Source organism: Salmo salar, chromosome ssa12, assembly GCF_905237065.1.
Source record: "Salmo salar chromosome ssa12, Ssal_v3.1, whole genome shotgun sequence".
Classification (NCBI taxonomy): Eukaryota; Metazoa; Chordata; class Actinopteri; order Salmoniformes; family Salmonidae; genus Salmo; species Salmo salar.
In genome coordinates, this window is record NC_059453.1 from 91,755,322 (window position 1) to 91,779,624 (window position 24,303).

The 24,303-nt window shown below is 45.3% G+C and overlaps 1 protein-coding gene across 1 annotated transcript in view; it reads left to right on the forward strand.

Moving 5' to 3' along the window:
- LOC106566150 (kinesin heavy chain) overlaps nucleotides 1-24,303 on the forward strand; it is a 130,141-nt gene that overhangs the window by 53,573 nt on the left and 52,265 nt on the right. The window contains exons 3-5 of the mRNA XM_045691941.1: nucleotides 7,530-7,603; nucleotides 8,537-8,641; nucleotides 13,131-13,179. Of these exons, the coding sequence (XP_045547897.1) occupies nucleotides 7,530-7,603; nucleotides 8,537-8,641; nucleotides 13,131-13,179 (228 nt within the window). The remainder of the gene's footprint in view (nucleotides 1-7,529; nucleotides 7,604-8,536; nucleotides 8,642-13,130; nucleotides 13,180-24,303) is intronic.

The following is a 24,303-nucleotide window of genomic DNA, read 5'->3' on the forward strand; positions in this document are numbered from 1 at the left end:
CAGTGGTCAGGTATTCTGCCACTGTGTACTCTCTGTTTAGGGCCAAATAGCATTCTAGTTTGCTCTGTTTTTTGTTAATTCTTTCCAATGTGTCAAGTAATTATCTTTTTGTTTCTCATGATTTTGTTTGGTCTAAATGTGTTTCTGTCCTGGGGCTCTGTGGGGTCTGTTTGTGTTTGTGAACAGAGCCTCAGGACCAGCTTGCTTAGGGGACTCTTCTCCAGGTTCATCTCTCTTAAGATGATGGCTTTGTTATGGGAGGTTTGGGAATCGCTTCCTTTTAGGTGGTTGTAGAATTTAACGGCTCTTTTCTAGATTTTGAGAATTAGCGGGTATCGGCCTAATTCTGCTCTGCATGCATTATTTGGTGTTTTATGTTATACACGGAGAATATTTTTGCAGAATTCTGCATGCAGAGTCTCAATTTGGTGTTTGCCCCATTTTGTGAATTCTTGGTTGATGAGCGGACCCCAGACCTCACAATCATTAAGGGCAATGTGTTCTATAACTGATTAAAGTATTTTTAGACAGTTCCTAATTGGTATGTCGAATTTTATGTTCCTTTTGATGGCATGGAAGGCCATTCTTGCCTTGTCTCTCAGATCATTCACAGCTTTGTGGAAGTTACCTGTGGCGCTGATGTTTAGGCCGAGGTATGTATAGTTTTTTGTGTGCTCTAGGGCAACAGTGTCTAGATGGAATTTGTATTTGTGGTCCTGGCAACTGGACCTTTTTTGGAACACAATTATTTTTGTCTTACTAAGATTCACTGTCTTGGCCCAAGTCTGACAGAATCGTTGCAGAAGATCTAGGTGCTGTTGTAAGCCCTCATTGGTTGGGGACAAAAGAACCAGATCATCTGCAAACAGTAGACATTTGCCTTCAGACTGTAGTAGATTCTCTCTCTTTCCCGGCTCTGTTGGTCTGATTGTCTGTCTGGCTCTGGCCTTCTTATCGTCCTTCCCTTCCTCTCATCTCAAGGACAGATTCCCTCTGTTTTTACTTCACTTGTTCATGTCACGGTTCGGCTCAGCTCGATCCAACCTCAGCATGACCAGAATAGCTAACAGAGGAGGAAGATGTCTTGTTGTGAAGAGGAAGGAGAGAGAAATAGAGAGAGAGAGGGATATAAGGGGGTGGAGAGAGAAAGTTAAAGCAACAGAAGGGAGGAGAGATAAAGGAAGGAGTGTGAAATGAAATGGTAGAGGATGAATGTATTTAAGGTTCCTTCTGGCTCCTAGCCTGAAACTCATCTCACAGTCTTTTCTAAGTTTTATTTTTTTTTCTGTCTGCTCAATGTCTGTCAAGGCAGAGGTGGTGCTGATTGCTAGTGCTTGCTGTGTTGTGCTCTCTGAAGTGTGTGTGTGTGTGTGTGTACCAGGGTTTCCCGTTAGCCAGTAAATGCCAGCTTTTGCCCCCCCAAAAATATCTATAAATGAAATGCTTGCTGGGCAAATTGTCCCCCCCCCCAAATTTGCCATTGCAACATAAAAAATATGAATTGATGGAAATACCAGTCGATGAACTCCAAATTCAAAGGCTAATATTCTTCATGAGATAATAAATCCTTGATCTGTTTGGGATTCAGTTTCGGGTGTGGGTCTCTATTCTTACTCAAGCAAAAGATGCAAGGTTCTCCTATGTGACTTCAGCTAAGTGTACCCCGACGGGGCAACATTGGTGAAGATTGTGTTGATAATCCCCTTCTACAGCGTGCGAGAGGGGATTCCTTTTCCCCCAAAACAGAGTAAAGACGGCCTCAAGATCGCTCTTTCTTTGAAGACAAAGTAGTGAGGCTGATGTGCATCAAGCTGCCTTAACGAGTTGGACAGTTTTGACTTCCCAACATCAGCGGCTCACTTTGAGCAGGCCAAGGTCCGCTGTAAACGCCTCACTAAGCAGGCCAAGGTCCGCTGTAAACGCCTCACTGAGCAGGTCAAGGCCCGCTGTAAACGCCTCACTGAGCAGGTCAAGGCCCGCTGTAAACGCCTAACTGAGCAGGCCAAGGCCCGCTGTAAACGCCTAACTGAGCAGGCCAAGGTCCGCTGTAAACGCCTCACTGAGCAGGCCAAGGCCCGCTGTAAACGCCTCACTGAGCAGGCCAAGGTCCGCTGTAAACGCCTCACTGAGCAGGCCAAGGCCCGCTGTAAACGCCTCACTGAGCAGGCCAAGGCCCGCTGTAAACGCCTCACTGAGCAGGTCAAGGCCCGCTGTAAACGCCTCACAGAGCAGCTCAAGGCCCGCTGTAAACGCCTCACTGAGCAGGCCAAGGCCCGCTGTAAACGCAAGTAAATTAGAGGCAAATGATTGTGTTGGTCAGACCCTGTCCTAGATCAACAGATGACGCCCATTTGTCATGTATAGTATAAAGATTTGGAATGTACTGATAGACTAGAGTAGAGTAATGGTGTGGATCATGCGCAATCGGTGCATTTCAGTTGAGATAATTCAGTAGCACTTGGAAACAAAACATCACATCAGAGAGTTACAATGCAATCACCAGGCAGCTAACTGCCTACAGCGGGAAACAGACTTGTTATCAATAAGCCACGTATATATTTACATTTACATTTACATTTAAGTCATTTAGCAGACGCTCTTATCCAGAGCGACTTACAAATTGGTGCATTCACCTTATGATATCCAGTGGAACAACCACTTTACAATAATCTTTTAAGGGGGGGGGTTAGAAAGATTACTTTATCCTATCCTAGGTATTCCTTAAAGAGGTGGGGTTTCAGGTGTCTCCGGAAGGTGGTGATTGACTCCGCTGTCCTGGCGTCGTGAGGGAGCATGTTCCACCATTGGGGTTCCAGAGCAGCGAACAGTTTTGACTGGGCTGAGCGGGAACTGTGCTTCCTCAGAGGTAGGGGGGCCAGCAGGCCAGAGGTGGATGAACGCAGTGCCCTTGTTTGGGTGTAGGGCCTGATCAGAGCCTGAAGGTATGGAGGTGCCGTTCCCTTCACAGCTCCGTAGGCAATCACCATATATCACACGTGACATGAGTCACGACCCACCTGATAGTTCAAATGACAATAAACATAACATTTATTAACACCCTGCAGTAGAACTGGAAAACCACTGAGATCATTTGAGCTTTGGAAACGAGTGCTTTCATAAATGCATGGCGCTGACCTCGTTTCGCAGGAGTATTTTAAAATAAACTTTCTTTCAACGAACCAGACTTAACGAATGTAGTTTATTTGCATATTGAATTTGAATGCCAAACGTCAGTTTTATAATGTCTTCATTTGGTGGCCGGCTAGAGTAGCCTCTTTCCACTGCCGTGGTGCTGAATGGCAGCAGGGATGAGGAGTGGTTGTTCGCAAACAGACATTTTCTTATTTATTAGGCCTAATTAAAATGTTCATACAAATAGCCTATAGGACAGGTCATTCGCAAATTATATTATACAAACATTATATTTTGAAGTTGTGTTTTATTACTGTGTAGACGACTTGTTTTTCTAGTTAAATGTTTTTTGTTTTTATAAAAAAAATGTATGACACCACGTTTATGATTTAGAGCAGGGACGGGCAATGTTTTGCTTTTCCATAAAACCTGTCCTATTGGTATAAGAACTTCTTTGTACTTTATTTTATTACAACTTTAATTTATATTCTATTAAGATGATTTACAAGAATCTAAATGTGAGCACCGTGGGTGGATGCCCTAATGCATTATTATACACCCAATGCAAATGGATGTTTGGTACATTCTTCAAATGTCAGGCCAATTTACTTCTCTCCGGTCACGTTGTCCAGCGACACATTTTCGTAACGGAAACCCTGGTGTGTACACTGTATCTGTGTCATGCCCTCTGGGTGGGCAAGAATTTAGATACTGGTGCAGCCTGAGAGTGCTATGGGCTGATTGACGAGGCCATTCTGGTTTTTTTCTTCGATCTAACATGTATTTTCTGTCTGTCTCCAAACCAGATGGTGTTACTGTAAAACTACCATCCTCTCTCTGTCCCCTGTCTGTCTCCTAACCAGATGGTCTTACTGTAAAACTACCATCCTCTCTCTGTCCCCTGTCTGTCTCCTAACCAGATGGTCTTACTGTAAAACTACCATCCTCTCTCTGTCCCCTGTCTGTCTCCTGTCTCCTAACCAGATGGTCTTACAGTAAAACTACCATCCTCTCTCTGTCCCCTGTCTGTCTCCTGTCTCCTAACCAGATGGTCTTACAGTAAAACTACCATCCTCTCTCTGTCCCCTGTCTGTCTCCTGTCTCCTAACCAGATGGTGTTACTGTAAAACTACCATCCTCTCTCTGTCCCCTGTCTGTCTCCTAACCAGATGGTCTTACTGTAAAACTACAATCCTCTCTCTGTCCCCTGTCTGTCTCCTGTCTCCTAACCAGATGGTCTTACAGTAAAACTACCATCCTCTCTCTGTCCCCTGTCTATCTCCTGTCTCCTAACCAGATGGTCTTACTGTAAAACTACCATCCTCTCTCTGTCCCCTGTCTGTCTCCTAACCAGATGGTCTTACTGTAAAACTACCATCCTCTCTCTGTCCCCTGTCTGTCTCCTGTCTCCTAACCAGATGGTCTTACTGTAAAACTACCATCCTCTCTCTGTCCCCTGTCTGTCTCCTGTCTCCTAACCAGATGGTCTTACTGTAAAACTACCATCCTCTCTCTGTCCCCTGTCTGTCTCCTGTCTCCTAACCAGATGGTGTTACTGTAAAACTACCATCCTCTCTCTGTCCCCTGTCTGTCTCCTGTCTCCTAACCAGATGGTCTTACAGTAAAACTACCATCCTCTCTCTGTCCCCTGTCTGTCTCCTGTCTCCTAACCAGATGGTCTTACTGTAAAACTACCATCCTCTCTCTGTCCCCTGTCTGTCCTGTCTCCTAACCAGATGGTCTTACTGTAAAACTACCATCCTCTCTCTGTCCCCTGTCTGTCTCCTGTCTCCTAACCAGATGGTCTTACAGTAAAACTACCATCCTCTCTCTGTCCCCTGTCTGTCTCCTGTCTCCTAACCAGATGGTCTTACTGTAAAACTACCATCCTCTCTCTGTCCCCTGTCTGTCTCCTGTCTCCTAACCAGATGGTGTTACTGTAAAACTACCATCCTCTCTCTGTCCCCTGTCTGTCTCCTGTCTCCTAACCAGATGGTCTTACAGTAAAACTACCATCCTCTCTCTGTCCCCTGTCTGTCTCCTGTCTCCTAACCAGATGGTCTTACTGTAAAACTACCATCCTCTCTCTGTCCCCTGTCTGTCTCCTAACCAGATGGTCTTACTGTAAAACTACCATCCTCTCTCTGTCCCCTGTCTGTCTCCTGTCTCCTAACCAGATGGTGTTACTGTAAAACTACCATCCTCTCTCTGTCCCCTGTCTGTCTCCTGTCTCCTAACCAGATGGTCTTACAGTAAAACTACCATCCTCTCTCTGTCCCCTGTCTGTCTCCTGTCTCCTAACCAGATGGTCTTACAGTAAAACTACCATCCTCTCTCTGTCCCCTGTCTGTCTCCTAACCAGATGGTGTTACTGTAAAACTACCATCCTCTCTCTGTCCCCTGTCTGTCTCCTAACCAGATGGTCTTACAGTAAAACTACCATCCTCTCTCTGTCCCCTGTCTGTCTCCTGTCTCCTAACCAGATGGTGTTACTGTAAAACTACCATCCTCTCTCTGTCCCCTGTCTGTCTCCTAACCAGATGGTGTTACTGTAAAACTACCATCCTCTCTCTGTCCCCTGTCTGTCTCCTAACCAGATGGTCTTACAGTAAAACTACCATCCTCTCTCTGTCCCCTGTCTGTCTCCTAACCAGATGGTCTTACAGTAAAACTACCATCCTCTCTCTGTCCCCTGTCTGTCTCCTGTCTCCTAACCAGATGGTCTTGCAGTAAAACTACCATCCTCTCTCTGTCCCCTGTCTGTCTCCTGTCTCCTAACCAGATGGTCTTACTGTAAAACTACCATCCTCTCTCTGTCCCCTGTCTGTCTCCTAACCAGATGGTCTTACTGTAAAACTACAATCCTCTCTCTGTCCCCTGTCTGTCTCCTGTCTCCTAACCAGATGGTCTTACAGTAAAACTACCATCCTCTCTCTGTCCCCTGTCTGTCTCCTGTCTCCTAATCAGATGGTGTTACAGTAAAACTACCATCCTCTCTCTGTCCCCTGTCTGTCTCCTAACCAGATGGTCTTACAGTAAAACTACCATCCTCTCTCTATCCCCTGTCTGTCTCCTAACCAGATGGTCTTACTGTAAAACTACCATCCTCTCTCTGTCCCCTGTCTGTCTCCTAACCAGATGGTCTTACAGTAAAACTACCATCCTCTCTCTATCCCCTGTCTGTCTCCTAACCAGATGGTCTTACTGTAAAACTACCATCCTCTCTCTGTCCCCTGTCTGTCTCCTAACCAGATGGTCTTACAGTAAAACTACCATCCTCTCTCTGTCCCCTGTCTATCTCCTGTCTCCTAACCAGATGGTCTTACTGTAAAACTACCATCCTCTCTCTGTCCCCTGTCTGTCTCCTGTCTCCTAACCAGATGGTCTTACTGTAAAACTACCATCCTCTCTCTGTCCCCTGTCTATCTCCTGTCTCCTAACCAGATGGTCTTACTGTAAAACTACCATCCTCTCTCTGTCCCCTGTCTGTCTCCTGTCTCCTAACCAGATGGTGTTACTGTAAAACTACCATCCTCTCTCTGTCCCCTGTCTGTCTCCTAACCAGATGGTCTTACTGTAAAACTACCATCCTCTCTCTGTCCCCTGTCTGTCTCCTGTCTCCTAACCAGATGGTCTTACAGTAAAACTACCATCCTCTCTCTGTCCCCTGTCTGTCTCCTGTCTCCTAACCAGATGGTCTTACAGTAAAACTACCATCCTCTCTCTGTCCCCTGTCTGTCTCCTGTCTCCTAACCAGATGGTGTTACTGTAAAACTACCATCCTCTCTCTGTCCCCTGTCTGTCTCCTGTCTCCTAACCAGATGGTCTTACAGTAAAACTACCATCCTCTCTCTGTCCCCTGTCTGTCTCCTGTCTCCTAACCAGATGGTCTTACTGTAAAACTACCATCCTCTCTCTGTCCCCTGTCTGTCTCCTAACCAGATGGTCTTACAGTAAAACTACCATCCTCTCTCTATCCCCTGTCTGTCTCCTGTCTCCTAACCAGATGGTCTTGCAGTAAAACTACCATCCTCTCTCTGTCCCCTGTCTGTCTCCTGTCTCCTAACCAGATGGTCTTACTGTAAAAGTACCATCCTCTCTCTGTCCCCTGTCTGTCTCCTAACCAGATGGTCTTACAGTGAAACTACAATCCTCTCTCTGTCCCCTGTCTGTCTCCTGTCTCCTAACCAGATGGTCTTACAGTAAAACTACCATCCTCTCTCTGTCCCCTGTCTGTCTCCTGTCTCCTAACCAGATGGTCTTACAGTAAAACTACCATCCTCTCTCTGTCCCCTGTCTGTCTCCTGTCTCCTAACCAGATGGTGTTCCAGTATAATTCCATCCAGCTTTCTCTAGATGTACTGTTCCATTAAACATATTCTGTCTCCTGTCTCTAGATGTTCTGGGGGGATACAATGGCACCATATTCGCCTACGGACAGACCTCCTCTGGAAAAACTCACACTATGGAGGTCAGTGTACGGCAGGGTTCGGAGAGACCTGTTTGTTGACTACTTCCTGTAAAAGAGGAGAGTCTGTGTTCCAAATGGAACCGCATTCCTTCTAAAGTGTTCTACTGTTGGCACTACTGGAGAGTGAGTTTACACCACTGAGACCAACTGCAAGTCCTTGTGTAGTACCCTTAATGTTGACAATGTTTTGTTCCAGCCCAGCACAAGCACACCTAATTCAACTAATGAATGGTTAGATGATTAGTTGAAGAGTTGAATGGGATGTGGTTGTGCTAGGCCTGTACAGAAATGGTGCGTCGCTGTATTGGGTGTACTGGAGGATGACCTCAGTTGAGAAACACCGTCCTAAATCCTTTTACACTCCAGTAGTTCAAGTCCCCTGGCTTTAAATGATTTACGGTCCTGCCTCCTCTCCTGTAAATATCTTCTGAATCTCTTCCAAGTTAAATTCCTGTCCCCTGTTCCTCCATCTTTTCCGCCTCTCTCTCTCCCCCTCATCTTTTCACATTATTTTTCTCCCACTCTTCCTCTAATCTCTCTCTCTCCCTCTTCCTTTCACTCTCTCCCTCTCCTCCTCTCAACGACTCTCCCTTCTCTACTCTCTCCCTCTTCCTTTCTCCTCCTCTAACTCTCCCCTCTTCTCTCCTCCTCTCTCTCCCCTCTCCCCTCTTCTCTCCTCCTTCCTAACCCCCTCTTCTCCTCCCTAACTCTCCCTCTTATTTTCTCCTCTCTCTCCCCCTCTTCTTTTCCCTAAATCTCCCTCTCCAACTCTCTCTCTCCCTCTTCTCTCCTCCTTCCTAACCCCCCCTCTTCTCCTCCCTAACTCTCCCTCTCCAACTCTCTAACTCTCCCTCTTCTCTCCCCTCCCTCTCCCCCTCCTCTCTCCAACTCTCTAACTCTCCTTCTTCTCTCCTCTCTTCTCTCCTCTTTCAGGGCAAGCTTCATGACCCACATGGGATGGGGATCATCCCCAGAATTGCAGAGGACATCTTCAATCACATATTCGCCATGGATGAAAACCTGGAGTTCCACATTAAGGTCTGCACTCTATTGACAATGACACTGTCTGCCTGCACTAGGGCTGTTACGGTGACCGTATTACCCCCCACACCTGCGGTCATGAGTCATGACCAGGGCTGTTACGGTGACCGTATTACCCCCCACACCTGCGGTCATGAGTCATGACCAGGGCTGTTACGGTGACCGTATTACCCCCCACACCTGTGGTCATGAGTCATGACCAGGGCTGTTACGGTGACCGTATTACCCCCCACACCGGAGGTCATGGCTGTTCACAGTAGTTAGGCTTCTCCAAGCTCTGATACTACTTGTGAATGAAGCCCAGCATAAGAAAGAATGGCTTTTTTTTGCGACTTTTTCAGATCATATTCGCACCTCATGTAGGCTAGCCCATAGGCCTATATGTTCTAATAAGGTTAGTATCACACCTCATCTAGCCTAGCCTATAGGCCTATATGTTCTAATAAGGTTAGTATCACACCTCATCTAGCCTAGCCCATAGGTCTATATGTTTTAATAAGGTTAGTATCACACCTCATGTAGCCTAGCCCATAGGCCTATATGTTCTAATAAGGTTAGTATCACACCTCATCTAGCCTAGCCCATAGGTCTATATGTTTTAATAAGGTTAGTATCACACCTCATGTAGCCTAGCCCATAGGCCTATATGTTCTAATAAGGTTAGTATCACACCTCATCTAGCCTAGCCTATAGGCCTATATGTTCTAATAAGGTTAGTATCACACCTCATCTAGCCTAGCCTATAGGCCTATATGTTTTGATAAGGTTTGTATCACAACTAAAGTGTCCAAATAACTTGTTAAAATGAAGCACATGAATCCCCTTTACAAGGGGTGTAGAGCCTAACTGGTATATATAAGCAGCATGTGAGTTTCAAGTTTGGGGAAGATCATTTTCACCATAAAAAGGCACCTTTATAATAAAAGCATTTACATGTATAATTACATTTGCGGTCTCTTTTGATAATGGTGTTTCCCGCTAATAGAACATTCGTGCTTATAGCCTACTACCGTGTTCGCATTGCTGTGCTTATAATGTGAAGAAATAGACTAATAGTTCATCAACATTTTAAGCTAAACGTTCTGATCTGTTGCATCAGCCACATTGCATAAAACATGTTTTGTGATGCTGGTGGTTGTATTCATTTGGGATCTATCGCATCCCACAACTGTCCCAGACTATGTTTGGAATATGTATTTCTCGCACAGAGTAGAATAGGTTGACTTTTGTACTATGAGGGATAGTTGATTGACATAGGCTAGTGATTTTGCTGTTCTTTAGGCCTACTCATCTTGTCGGCTGATGAAAAGTAAATGTGGAACGTTCTTCCAATATCTTTAATATGCAACTCGGAATTGGATAAGGACCCGCACAGTTGTGTCCCCGATGTGTCTGTCTTCACTTGTAGCCTGTGAGAACGACCGGATCACGTGATGGAGCGCGCAGCCCTCAGGGAGAAGGGCACGCCGTCACTGCCTGCAAACGGCATGGATTTCTTTTTAGGATGCATTATGGCAACACAAAGGGGATGCCGCCGTAAAATTCTAGGCATTATCAAGTACTTGTCAAATTGTGAATGAGAGACTGATGAAGTGTGTACAGCCTGCGCCAAAAAAACAAAACTAATGTCTTTCAAGCAACTTCTTTCAAATCATCATTGGAGTCCCATCATGCCGCCTTACAATGTATTAAAAATCAAAACATACAGCCCAACGTTTATAGAACAACTAAAGTTACATTAATAACTCTAAATTAAGCATATAGGAATACCTATAAACTGCTTAATACAGAATAGCCGCATGTGCGCATTCCCTCAAATCATTTTGGAGAAAATATCCTTTCGATTTTTTTCAGGTTTGTTCAATTGTATTCTTCATAATATAAAATAATATAAAATAATGCCACGGAATTCCAACCAAATCTTGTCTGCTAAATGAACTAGTGTAGCCCACATCCATATAGCCTGGCCAGATCAAAACCTAACATGAGGACAACTCAGACTATGCCATTCTGTTCTGAAATAGACTACATTTTCTTCATATCGTGTTTCTTTAGACCTGTCTAAAATAAAAAATGGATTTATTGTGAAGGTGTAGGCTTTATTACATGGACTTAGTAGACTTTTTAAAATGTAGATGTTCCAAAGGTCTGCATCAGTGGTTTGTAGGCAATGTGTGGAAACCAGGAGATGTTTAATGTGTTTATGTTAATGGTCAATTACCGTGAGACCGACAGTTATTTGCTTGACAAACACCGTCTGATAAAATGTTGTGACCTCCACAAGCCCTGGTCTGCAATAATAGTCCAGAAGAGTGGTCCAGTGGTAGTGCTGCTGACTCTGGACTACACACTGCCCCTCTAGGGCATTGGTTCAAAACCTGCCCTGTTACTCTCTATGTCTTCCACCTATCCCCTCACCTGTCTCTCTGTCATCTATCCCCACACCTGTCTATCTTTCATCTATCCCCTCACCTGTCTCTCTGTCATCTATCCCCACACCTGTCTCTCTTTCAGCTATCCCCACACCTGTCTCTCTACCTCTTTCATCTATCCCCTCACCTGTCTCTCTACCTCTTTCATCTATCCCCTCACCTGTCTCTCTTTCATCTATCCCCACACCTGTCTCTCTACCTCTTTCATCTATCCCCTCACCTGTCTCTCTTTCATCTATCCCCTCACCTGTCTCTCTACTCTTTCATCTATCCCCTCACCTGTCTCTCTTTCATCTATCCCCACACCTGTCTCTCTACCTCTTTCATCTATCCCCTCACCTGTCTCCCTTTCATCTATCCCCTCACCTGTCTCTCTTTCATCTATCCCCTCACCTGTCTCTCTTTCATCTATCCCCACACCTGTCTCTCTACCTCTTTCATCTATCCCCTCACCTGTCTCTCTGTCATCTATCCCCTCACCTGTCTCTCTTTCATCTATCCCCTCACCTGTCTCTCTTTCATCTATCCCCTCACCTGTCTCTCTACCTCTTTCATCTATCCCCTCACCTGTCTCTCTTTCATCTATCCCCTACCTGTCTCTCTTTCATCTATCCCCTCACCTGTCTCTCTACCTCTTTCATCTATCCCCTCACCTGTCTCTCTACCTCTTTCATCTATCCCCACACCTGTCTCTCTTTCATCTATCCCCACACCTGTCTCTCTGTCATCTATCCCCTCACCTGTCTCTCTACTCTTTCATCTATCCCCACACCTGTCTCTCTTTCATCTATCCCCTCACCTGTCTCTCTACCTCTTTCATCTATCCCCTCACCTGTCTCTCTACCTCTTTCATCTATCTAGTGGATGACATCACCACTCTCCTTTTTTTTGGTGTCCTAGATCTGAATATCCTTAAGCCAACTCTTCCTGCTATTTGTCACATAATCATACAGAACACTGGACCAGACTTCTGCACCATTTAACCATACCTGAGGGTGGGATGTCTGTGTTCCTCCATGACTCCCTGGTCTCTACTGACAACAGGTTGTTCTACACCAGTAAACTGGTGTCCCAGATCTCTAAAGCCCGCTGGCTGTTATTGCCATTCTCCGATAGTCCAGGGGAGTTGGCTAAAGCTATGATTCTCAACCAGCTGTCGCTAGAACCCTAGGAGGTCTTCAGAGAGCTTTCAATAGGTCCCTCGGGAACAGAAAAGGTTAAGAACCCCTGGATAAAAACCTTGAGTTCCACATCAAGATCTGTACTGTCTAGTTCTGCACCAGTATCCTGGTGTCCCAGATATCTATACGCTCTATTCTCTAAACCCCTCTGGTTGTTATTGCCATTCTCCAGGGGAGAGGAGCAGAGGATTTGGGACCAGACTGGGATACCAACTAGCCATAACTGAGAACTACTGTGACATGTCTGAATCCACTATAAACCTCTCTAATCACTGGAGTGGATGTGTCTGCTAGTCTGGCTATTATTGTCTGCCTATTATTGTCCTGCCATAGTGTATATATATAATAATTTCCATGGTAATGTAGAATGTTCATTCAAATGATGCTAATGCCGCGTTCATGTCATGTCGGAAATTTGGGACCTCCAAGTTAAAAGTAAGTTATTTGCGTAGAGCTTCCTATTGGTTGATTCTGGTACCTCCCAAGTGGGAAACTTGGGATCTGACTCTTCCACCTAGGTTAGCGAGTCGGAAATTTGGCTCATGCAGTGGAATGTATATGTTGTAATGTCAGTTAAGTTGACTCAACAAATCACAGCACCTGCTTTTACTTCCTGGCATGGATACAATCAAAATGGCTGCCAGACCACCCATTATGCATGCCATCATTGACTTGAATGGTTGACATGAATGGTTGAATGGTTGATTGTTAATGCCTAGTATAATCTCTGCACCCAGAACCACATCTCTGTGTTTACTGGAGACTATCTTAACATTTAATGTCAGTTCATCATATTTGTCAGATTCGTATAATCAGTCCACTTTCCTCTCAAAGATTAGTTTCTCTCAATATGTTCTCTCCTCTCTTCACCAGGTGTCCTATTTTGAAATCTACATGGACAAAATACGGGACCTTCTGGATGGTAAGTAATGTGTAATGTTGGGGCTGAGGAAATTCAGATACACAATTAATAAGCCGTTGCTGTTTTCAATGTGACTCGTTATTTTTGAAGAGTCTTCTGTGTGTGTACAACAGTAAAATAACAGTAAAATGATACTCACATCATGATATGTGAAGTTATAGATCCCTGTAGGGAGTCTGAGCCTATCATAGTAGCCAGAGGCATTGATTGAATGTGTTCTCAAAATGACTTCCCTGATTAAATGAGAGAGAGAGAGAGAGAGAGAGAGAGAGAGAGAGAGAGAGAGAGAGAGAGAGAGAGAGAGAGAGAGAGAGAGAGAGAGAGAGAGAGAGAGAGAGAGAGAGAGAGAGAGAGAGAGAGAGAGAGAGAGAGAGAGAGAATGTAAATGGAGGTCTTGGAGGAAGACATTGGAGGGTAAAACTGGGCCTTGATGACAAGGTAAAGCCTTGTCATTTCAGTCATTCAAAGCCCTCCCATTCCAGAGATTTTATGAAACCTTTCTTTTATACTCAATTATTGACACACACACTCCAACATCTGAATTAATAACAGATACAAAAGCATTAACTGCAATGATGCCATGCAACATCCTCCATTGCATATCACCAGTACCCTTTTGTAACGGTGGCTTGTACAGTGCTCTCCATGCTGGCTTTACCTTGTCATCAATGCCCAGTTTTACCCTCCAAGGAGTGTCTTTTCAATTCATCTTTATTTAAAACCTTGACACACTGCCCATTCACCTACCCATCCACCTCATCCAAACCCACCTCTTCCAACCCTCTCAAATCCAGTACTAAAGCCTTTCTGTCTGACTCTGGGATATTGGGTGTAATCCTTAGTCTTGGAAATGGGGCGTCTTCATCTTGTCTTTATGTAGTAACTCTTGAGCATAATCCCCTCTTCTACTGACAGAGCCTTCCTGCAACTTCCCAGCAGTTGTCTGACAATCCTTTCCGACCTCACCCCCAAATGTTCAGCCACCCGTCCTCCATCCATTAATGTGGGCCCAGCCATGTCCATTTACCTCTTTAGGGTGATGATTTTGCCCTTCAGCATCACCTTGGAGAAGTGTGGAATAGCTTCAGTTGTACAATCCAGTCTTGCCCCATACACCAGAGGTTCCTCCAGCAGCCAATGCACTGACTCAGCCTTAATGCTTCAGAACACCTTCATTATACTCCAAACCCTGAGAAGGCCTCTGTAAAACAGAGGTACTCCATCCCTAGAAATCTGGCTACTAACAACCAAAAATAAAGCCTTCTTCTTTAATCCCCTTACCTTCTGTAATACCAGGCCTGCCACCCCTCTCCACAACATATTTTTCGGTCCATAAAGCAACCTTTGAATAAACTGAAACCGGAAAGCAGCAGCCCTACTAGCAAGATGTAGAAGACCTTGTCCCCGCTCCTCTTTTGACAAATACAAAACACTTTGTGGAACCCAATGATATTTATCCCCCAAAAAATCTACAATAATTGCCTGTATCTTGGCCAGAAGGCCAGACGGTGGCTCTAAACATGACAACCGATTCCTCAGTGCAGAAGCAACCACATTATTAACAATAATAGTGGCCCCCTATATGACATACGAGATAGCAGCCATCTCCTCATCCTCCTTCCACCATATCAACCACATTATTAACAATAATAGTGGCCCCCTATATGACATACGAGATAGCAGCCATCTCCTCATCCTCCCTTCCACCATATCAACCACATTATTAACAATAATAGTGGCACCCTATATGACATACGAGATTTCAACCACCCCATTCCAATTTTTTCCCATAGTTCCCTCATCCCCTAGCTACACTCCAAGATACTTGAACCCTCCCTTACACCATTCCAACCCCCCTGGCAAAGCCATGATCCCTCCAGACCATTTCCCAATCTGTAAAGCATAACTTTTTCCCCCCCATTTTACCTTTGTAGAGGTTATTCCTTTAAACCGATCAACCATGAGACTCAAACTATCCACCTCCGCTTGATTTTTTCACCAAAATAACTACATCATCAGCATATGCTGAGAGACCAATAGGAGGAATATCCTCTGAAAGGTTCACCCCTTCAATGTGACTTCTAATGTTATTTAGTAGTGGCTCTATAGGGATGGCATACAACATTACAGACAACGAACACCCCTGCCTAATTCCTCTACACACTTTAAAAGGAGCACTCAAGCCACCGTTAACTTTCAATACACTTTCAATGTCACCATATACCACCCTGATCATGGCAGTAAAACCAGAGCTGAAACCAAACGCCTCCAAAGTGGCCCCATAGGTATTGATGTTCAACTCGGTCAAATGCCCTTTTCTGATCAATTGAAATTAGACCAGCATCCAACCCAATAGCCCTAGAGACGTCCAGAACATCCCGAATCAGGGAAATGTTATCCCCTATCTGTCTGCTGGGAACACAGTAGGACTGGTCCGTATGATTTGAAATGTTATCCCCTATCTGTCTGCTGGGAACACAGTAGGACTGGTCCATCTGCCTGCTGGGAACACAGTAGGACTGGTCCGTATGATTTGAAATGTTATCCCCTATCTGTCGGCTGGGAACACAGTAGGACTGGTCTGTATGATTTGAAATGTTATCCTCTATCTGTCTGCTGGGAACACAGTAGGACTGGTCCGTACGATTTGAAATGTTATCCTCTATCTGTCTGCTGGGAACACAGTAGGACTGGTCCATCTGCCTGCTGGGAACACAGTAGGACTGGTCTGTATGATTTGAAATGTTATCCTCTATCTGTCTGCTGGGAACACAGTAGGACTGGTCCATCTACCTGCTGGGAACACAGTAGGACTGGTCCGTATGATTTGAAATGTTATCCCCTATCTGTCTGCTGGGAACACAGTAGGACTGGTCCATCTGCCTGCTGGGAACACAGTAGGACTGGTCCGTATGATTTGAAATGTTATCCCCTATCTGCCTGCTGGGAACACAGTAGGACTGGTCCGTATGATTTGAAATGTTATCCCCTATCTGTCTGCTGGGAACACAGTAGGACTGGTCCATCTGCCTGCTGGGAACACAGTAGGACTGGTCCGTATGATTTGAAATGTTATCCCCTATCTGTCGGCTGGGAACACAGTAGGACTGGTCTGTATGATCTGAAATGTTATCCTCTATCTGTCTGCTGGGAACACAGTAGGACTGGTCCGTATGATTTGAAATGTTATCCTCTATCTGTCTGCTGGGAACACAGTAGGACTGGTATGTATGATTTGAAATGTTATCCCCTATCTACCTGCTGGGAACACAGTAGGACTGGTCCGTATGATTTGAAATGTTATCCCCTATCTGTCTGCTGGGAACACAGTAGGACTGGTCTGTATGATTTGAAATGTTATCCCCTATCTACCTGCTGGGAACACAGTAGGACTGGTCCGTATGATTTGAAATGTTATCCCCTATCTGTCTGCTGGGAACACAGTAGGACTGGTCCGTATGATTTGAAATGTTATCCTCTATCTGTCTGCTGGGAACACAGTAGGACTGGTCTGTATGATTTGAAATGTTATCCCCTATCTGTCTGCTGGGAACACAGTAGGACTGGTCCATCTGCCTGCTGGGAACACAGTAGGACTGGTCCATATGATTTGAAATGTTATCCCCTATCTGTCGGCTGGGAACACAGTAGGACTGGTCCGTATGATTTGCCCCATCACCTCCCTCAGCCTGTTGGACAAAGCTTTGTACAGGATCTTATAATCAGTGCACATTAAGGCCACCGGCCTCCAGTTCTTCCCCTCCATAGGGTCACCCTTTTTTGGCAGTAGGGTGAGGACAGCCCTTCTGCAGCTTAACGGTAGTAACCCTTCGGTCAAACTATCGTTAACTACTGCTAGCCAATCCTCTCCCAACATAGCCCAAAAAGACTTAAAAAAGTCAACAGGAAGCCTATCAATACCCGGTGCCCTTCCATTTCCCATGCCTTTATAATGCAGTGTATAGCTCCTGCAAAGACAATGGTTGCTCTAGTTCAACCTGAGCTTCTGCAGCCACCTGTGGGAGCCCACCAAGGAACTGCTGTGTCACTGTTTTATCCTCTTTGTACTCACACTTGTAGAGCTCAGCATAGAACTCTACTGCCCTCTTTCTAATTCCACTTGTAGAGCTCAGCATAGAACTCTACTGTCCTCTTTCTAATTCCACTTGTAGAGCTCAGCATAGAACTCTACTGTCCTCTTTCTAATTCCACTTGTAGAGCTCAGCATAGAACTCTACTGTCCTCTTTCTAATTCCACTTGTAGAGCTCAGCATAGAACTCTACTGTCCTCTTTCTAATTCCACTTGTAGAGCTCAGAATAGAACTCTACTGTCCTCTTTCTAATTCCACTTGTAGAGCTCAGCATAGAACTCTACTGTCCTCTTTCTAATTCCACTATGGCTAGTGAGCTCTTGTCAAACAGCTGATTTGATGCAATGAATAATTATTATTTGTCCATTATTTTTCTCTAAGCCAAAGAAAAATTTGGATGAGGCATCCATTTCAGAGATTCCCTGAAACTTACTTCTCACCAATGCCCCCTGTGCTGTGATACCCAACAGGTCAGCCAATGCGGCTTTTTTCCTCTTGAGTGCCTGAATATGGCCTCGATCTCCTGTGGCCTCAACTAACGTCAGGAGTTCCATTATTTCAGACTCTAGGGCGTTCATTGATCTGGTGATCTCTCTGGTGACATTCATTGTGTATTGATTACAGAATTGTTGAATCTGGATGTTCCCTATATCCCACCGCTGTTGAAGGGATACAAAACTGGCCTTTTCAAACCTCCACCTCTTCCAGAAAAAACTAAAACATTTCCTAAAGTGAGCGTCACTCAATAAAGTTATATTAAAATGCCAGTATGCACTTGTGGGTTTTACAGCGTTAATGTACACCACCTCTGTTATTAAAGTATGATCAGAAAATCCCACTGGGGTTATCACACTTGATTTATAGACCTGAGATTCATGCTCAAAACAATAAAACCTATCTAACCTGTCCAGAGAGATGGTGTTCTGTATCCCATTAGACCATGTGTTCTGTCTCCTACCTCCATGTTGGCTCCAAACATCACACAGTGTTACAATAAAACCTATCTAACCTGGTCAGAGAGATGGTGTTCTGTATCCCATTAGACCATGTGTTCTGTCTCCTACCTCCATGTTGGCTCCAAACATCACACAGTGTTACAATAAAACCTATCTAACCTGGCCAGAGAGATGGTGTTCTCTCTCACATTAGACCATGTGTTCTGTCTCCTACCTCCATGTTGGCTCCAAACATCACACAGTGTTACAATAAAACCTATCTAACCTGGTCAGAGAGATGGTGTTCTCTCTCACATTAGACCATGTGTTCTGTCTCGTGCCTCCATTTTGACTCTGCTAAATATCACATAGTTAATGTGTTACAATAAGGCGTTTTTAAAAAGTCCTTGAGGCTCTATGAGGTTCTTTGTGATTTCTATCTAAATCACTGACTGTGCAGTTAAAATCCCCAGCAAGAAATAAATAATTCTCAGTGTTACATTTCTCAATGGTATTTGATAATGTCTCTAAAAAAACATACCCTCTCAACTACCTCTACTGGGGAATATACATTTATTAAACACATAGTGATGTTTTCACATCTCGCTCTAACTTTTAATAACCTCCCCTCAACTTCCTCTTCAACCTCATATGACAAAGGCAACAAAACTTTGGAGAACAGGTGTAACAACTGTCTTCAAGAATGGACCAAGGCGCAGCGGGAATGTGGATACTCATAGTTTTAATTCAAAAAAAGGAGTAAAGCATCCACAGGGAAAACAATAAACGATACTCACGAAGACAGGAACAGTTTTGCAGGCACACAACACGCAGTGCAAAAACAACTACCCACAACCCCAAAGAAAAATACACACTACTATATAGGACTCCAAATCAAAGGCAACTCAACACACCTGCCTTCAATTGGGAGTCCAATCACCAACACAACACTTAACACAAAAAACCCTGCCACATCCTGACCAAAACTAATCCAATTGCTCCCTCTGCTGGTCAGGACGTGACAGTACCCCCTCAAGGTGCAGACCCCGGAATGCACCTTACAAAAGAAAACACAAAAAAATCCCCAATACCCCAACAAAACCCATAAACAATAACCCCTAAACAATAAGGGAGGGAAGGGAGGGTGGCTGCCGTCAACGACGGCACTGTGCTACACCCTCCCTCCCCAACCCACCTATCCTGGAGGTGGCTCAGGTGCGGGGGGTGGACCTCACTCCACCTTCGGCGTCGCCCACTTCGGTGGCGCCGATAGCTGTGCCGGGCAGACGGGCCACTCGGGCTGGCCCGGAGGACAGGCGGGCGGCTCTGGCGACTCTTGACTGGCGGGCGGCTCTGGCGACTCTTGACTGGCGGGCGGCTCTGGCGATTCTTGACTGGCGGGCGGCTCTGGCGACTCTTGACTGGCAAGGCTGGGCTGACGCACTAGACGCCTGATGCGTGGGGCTGGTACTGGACGTGCCAGCCTGGAGACACGCACCTCCATGCTAGTGCATATAGCGGGAAACACCGGACCGTCGAGGCGCACTGGCGGTCTTGAGCGCAGGGTTGGCATCACCCCTTCCGGCTCGATGCTCACCTCACCCTGGCACATGCGGGGCGCTGGTACAGGGCGGACTGGCCTGTGCGTACGTATAGGCGAGATGGTGCATACCTCAGCGTAACATGGCGCCCTCCACCTCATACGCACCTCCCTGTAATCACGGGTAGCTGGCTTACGGCTCTTCCTTGGCCTGGCCAAACTACCCGTGTGCCCCCCAAATAAAATGTCTTGGGGGTGCCTCTCCGGCTTCCTCGCCAGCCGTGTTCCAGCATAACGTTCGCTCCCTTCTCCTGCTGCCTCCGCTCTTCTCAGTGCCTCCACCTGTTCCCATGGCAGGCGATCCCTTCCGGCCAGGATCTCTTCCCAGGTGTAGCATCCCTTGCCATCCAGGATGTCCTCCCATGTCCATTCCTCCACCCGATGCTCCTTCCTCTTCCGCTGCTTGGTGCTTTGGTGGTGGGTAGTTCTGTAACAACTGTCTTCAAGAATGGACCAAGGCGCAGCGGGAATGTGGATACTCATAGTTTAATTTTTTTTTAAAAGGAGTAAAGCATCCACAGAGAAAACAATAAATGATACTCACGAAGACAGGAACAGTTTTGCAGGCACACAACACGCAGTGCAAAAACAACTACCCACAACCCCAAAGAAAAACACACACTACTATATAGGACTCCCAATCAAAGGCAACTCAACACACCTGCCTTCAATTGGGAGTCCAATCACCAACACAACACTTAACACAAAAAACCCTGCCACATCCTGACCAAAACTAATCCAATTGCTCCCTCTGCTGATCAGGACATGACAACAGGATAGCCACACCCCTACTTTTTGAGTTTTTATGACTACACACCACTGCCCCCCCCCACACTCCTGTTGCCACATTTTCCATACTACTATGCATTTTTTGTCCGTGTCTCACCTTGTTTACGTTTAAAGAAGACATGTTAAAACTGCTCATGGCTGGAAAAAGAAATACAGAGGAAGAAACAGAAAACACATCTCTTTACAGAGTTAAGGCTGCGACTGAACTTTCATGTCCTTTAGAATATACATCACTTGTCTCCTGACCACTTTCTTTATGACATCAGAACCACTTTCTTTATGACATCAGAACCACTTTCTTTATGACATCAGAACCACTTTCTTTAGTCTAGCAATTTCAGGGCTTGTCACACCTCCACCCGTTATTTTTGACATCAGAAACTTTCAGGAAAAAACAATCAGTTACATTATAATCCTGTATATATTTCTTCCTTTTTGTCAAATTCAGAAATTGACATACTTTTTCAATCCCATACCTCCCTTCCACCCCATTTCTCTCGCTATTTTGTTGTGACGCATCAGAGGCCTCACTATCATCCCCAGAAGAGAACTCCACCGTCTCTACAACCTGTTTATCCTCAGCTGATTTATCATCTCTACTTCCTGTTAGAATTAGAACCTTCATCACCCCTTAAATTACTCCTCTTACTCCTCGGTACTTTGAAAACAGCTGCTTCATTTTACATTGCTTCACTCTCCTCTTGAACTCCTATTTCATTCTCCAGCACCCCCTCAGTGATCTCAATCGCAGTCTCACCTACTGTCCTACCCCCCACCCTTTTCCCTGCTCTACCACAACTGCCCCCATAGCCACATTGCTCTCCTTTCCTATTTTTCCCACCACATCTGCCCACCTTCTCCCTTCTCCTGAACCCTCAGCTTGTTCATCCCTTCTCCTGAACCCTCAGCTTGTTCATCTCTTCTCCTGAACCCTCAGCCTGTTCATCTCTTCTCCTGAACCCTCAGCCTGTTCATCTCTTCTCCTGAACCCTCAGCTTGTTCATCTCTTCTCCTGAACCCTCAGCCTGTTCATCTCTTCTCCTGAACCCTCAGCCTGTTCATCTCTTCTCCTGAACCCTCAGCCTGTTCATCTCTTCTCCTGAACCCTCAGCCTGTTCATCTCTTCTCCTGAACCCTCAGCCTGTTCATCTCTTCTCGTGAACCCTCAGCCTGTTCATCTCTTCTCCTGAACCCTCAGCCTGTTCATCTCTTCTCCTGAACCCTCAGCCTGTTCATCTCTTCTCAGTGGTGCTTTAGCTGCACCAGCGGTGCTACCCGGCTCTGCGCGCTCATTCTCTGGACAATTACGCACCAAATGCCGCTCTCTTCCACACCCAAGGCATTTCATTGATTCAGTAGAAGTGTAGAACACATAATCAAACCCATCAGTCTTGAAACTGAACGCTAAATTCAGTTTGTCAGTATCCTTCTTTAAAATCACTTTAAATCACTTTTCTCCTATGAGATACGGCAAAGGAGGTTTGAATCCAAAAATAACCTTCTCTATTGTACAGTGAGGGAAAAAAGTATTTGATCCCCTGCTGATTTTGTATGTTTGCCCACTGACAAAGAAATGATCAGTCTATAATTTTAATGGTAGGTTTATTTGAACAGTGAGAGACAGAATAACCTGTTATGGTGTAGGGGGCAGTATTTTCACGGCCGGATAAAAAACATACCCGATTTAATCTGGTTACTACTCCTGCCCAGAAACTGGAATATGCATATAATTAGTAGATTTGGATAGAAAACACCCTAACGTTTCTAAAACTGTTTGAATGGTGTCTGTGAGTTTAACAGAACTCATATGGCAGGCCAAAACCTGAGAAGATTCTATATGGGAAGTGTCCTGTCTGACCATTTCTTGGCCTTCTGTAGCCTCTTTATCGAAAATACAGGATCTCTGCTGTAACGTGACATTTTCTAAGGCTTTCATTGGCTCTCAGAAGGCGCCAGAACGTTGAAGGATAACTCTGCAGTCTCTGGGCGAAAAACAGCAGGGGTTTTGGAGAGTGGTACTTCTGAGAACAATGGCACTGGCGCGCGCGTGCATGTGACGACTCCATTTTGTTCTTTCAGTGTTTGAACGGATACAACGTCTCCTGGTTGGAATATTATCGCTATTTTACGAGAAAAATCGCATAAAAATTTATTTTAAACAGCGTTTGACATGCTTCGAAGTACGTTTTTTATCCGGCCGTGAAAATACTGCCCCCTATCCCTAATTAAGAAGATAACAACAAAAAAATCCAGAAAAACATGTCAAAAATGTTATAAATTGATTTGCATTTAAATGAGGCAAATAAGTATTTGACCCCCTCTCAATCAGAAAGATTTCTGGCTCCCAGGTGTCTTTTATACAGGTAACGAGCTGAGATTAGGAGCATACTCTTAAAGGGAGTGCTCCTAATCTCAGTTTGTTACCTGTATAAGAGACACCTGTCCACAGAAGCAATCAATCAATCAGATTCCAAACTCTCCACCATGGCCAAGACCAAAGAGCTCTCCAAGGATGTCAGGGACAAAATTATAGACCTACACAAGGCTGGAATGGGCTACAAGACCATCGCCAGGCAGCTTGGTGAGAAGGTGACAACAGTTGATGCTATTATTCGCAAATGGAAGAAACACAAAATAATTGTCAATCTCCCTTGGCCTGGGGCTCCATGCAAGATCTTACCTCGTGGAGTTGCAATGATCATGAGAACGGTGCGGAATCAGCCCAGAAATACACGGGAGGATCTTGTCAATGATCTCAAGGCCGCTGGGACCATAGTCACCAAGAAAACAATTGGTAACACACTACGCCGTGAAGGACTGAAATCCTGCAGCGCCCGCAAGGTCCCCCTGCTCAAGAAAGCACATATACATGCCCGTCTGAAGTTTGCCAATGAACATCTGAATGATTCAGAGGACAACTGGGTGAAAGTGTTGTGGTCAGATGAGACCAAAATGGAGCTCTTTGGCATCAACTCAACTCGCCGTGTTTGGAGGAGGAGGAATGCTGCCTATGACCCCAAGAACACCATCCCCACCGTCAAACATGAAGGTGGAAACATTATGCTTTGGGGGTGTTTTTCTGCTAAGGGGACAGGACAACTTCAACACATCAAAGGGACGATGGACGGGGCCATGTACCATCAAATCTTGGGTGAGAACCTCCTTCCCTCAGCTAGGGCATTGAAAATGGGATGTGGATGGGTATTCCAGCATCCCTCCTGAGATGTGTGCAAACCTGGTGGCCAACTACAAGAAACGTCTGATCTCTGTGATTGCCAACAAGGGTTTTGCCAACAAGTACTAAGTCATGTTTTGCAGAGGGGTCAAATACTTATTTCCCTCATTAAAATGCAAATCAATTCATAACATTTTTAACATGCGTTTTTCTGTATTTTTTTGTTGTTATTCTGTCTCTTCACCCCATGCCGCCGACTATGATTTTCAAACTCCACACCTCCACCATTACAACCTGCCCCGCCCGCTGGTTCCGCCCTCGAGAGAACCAACCCACCAACCCAACATACTTAGAGGATGAGAGAGAGAGGATGAGAGAGAGAGGATGAGAGAGAGAGAGAGAGAGAGAGAGAGAGAGAGGATGAGAGAGAGAGGATGAGAGAGAGAGAGAGAGAGAGAGAGAGAGAGATAACTAACAGGACACAAGTTAATAAAGGGAAAAGCAAACAAACCATTTCTGATGGATAGAGAGTG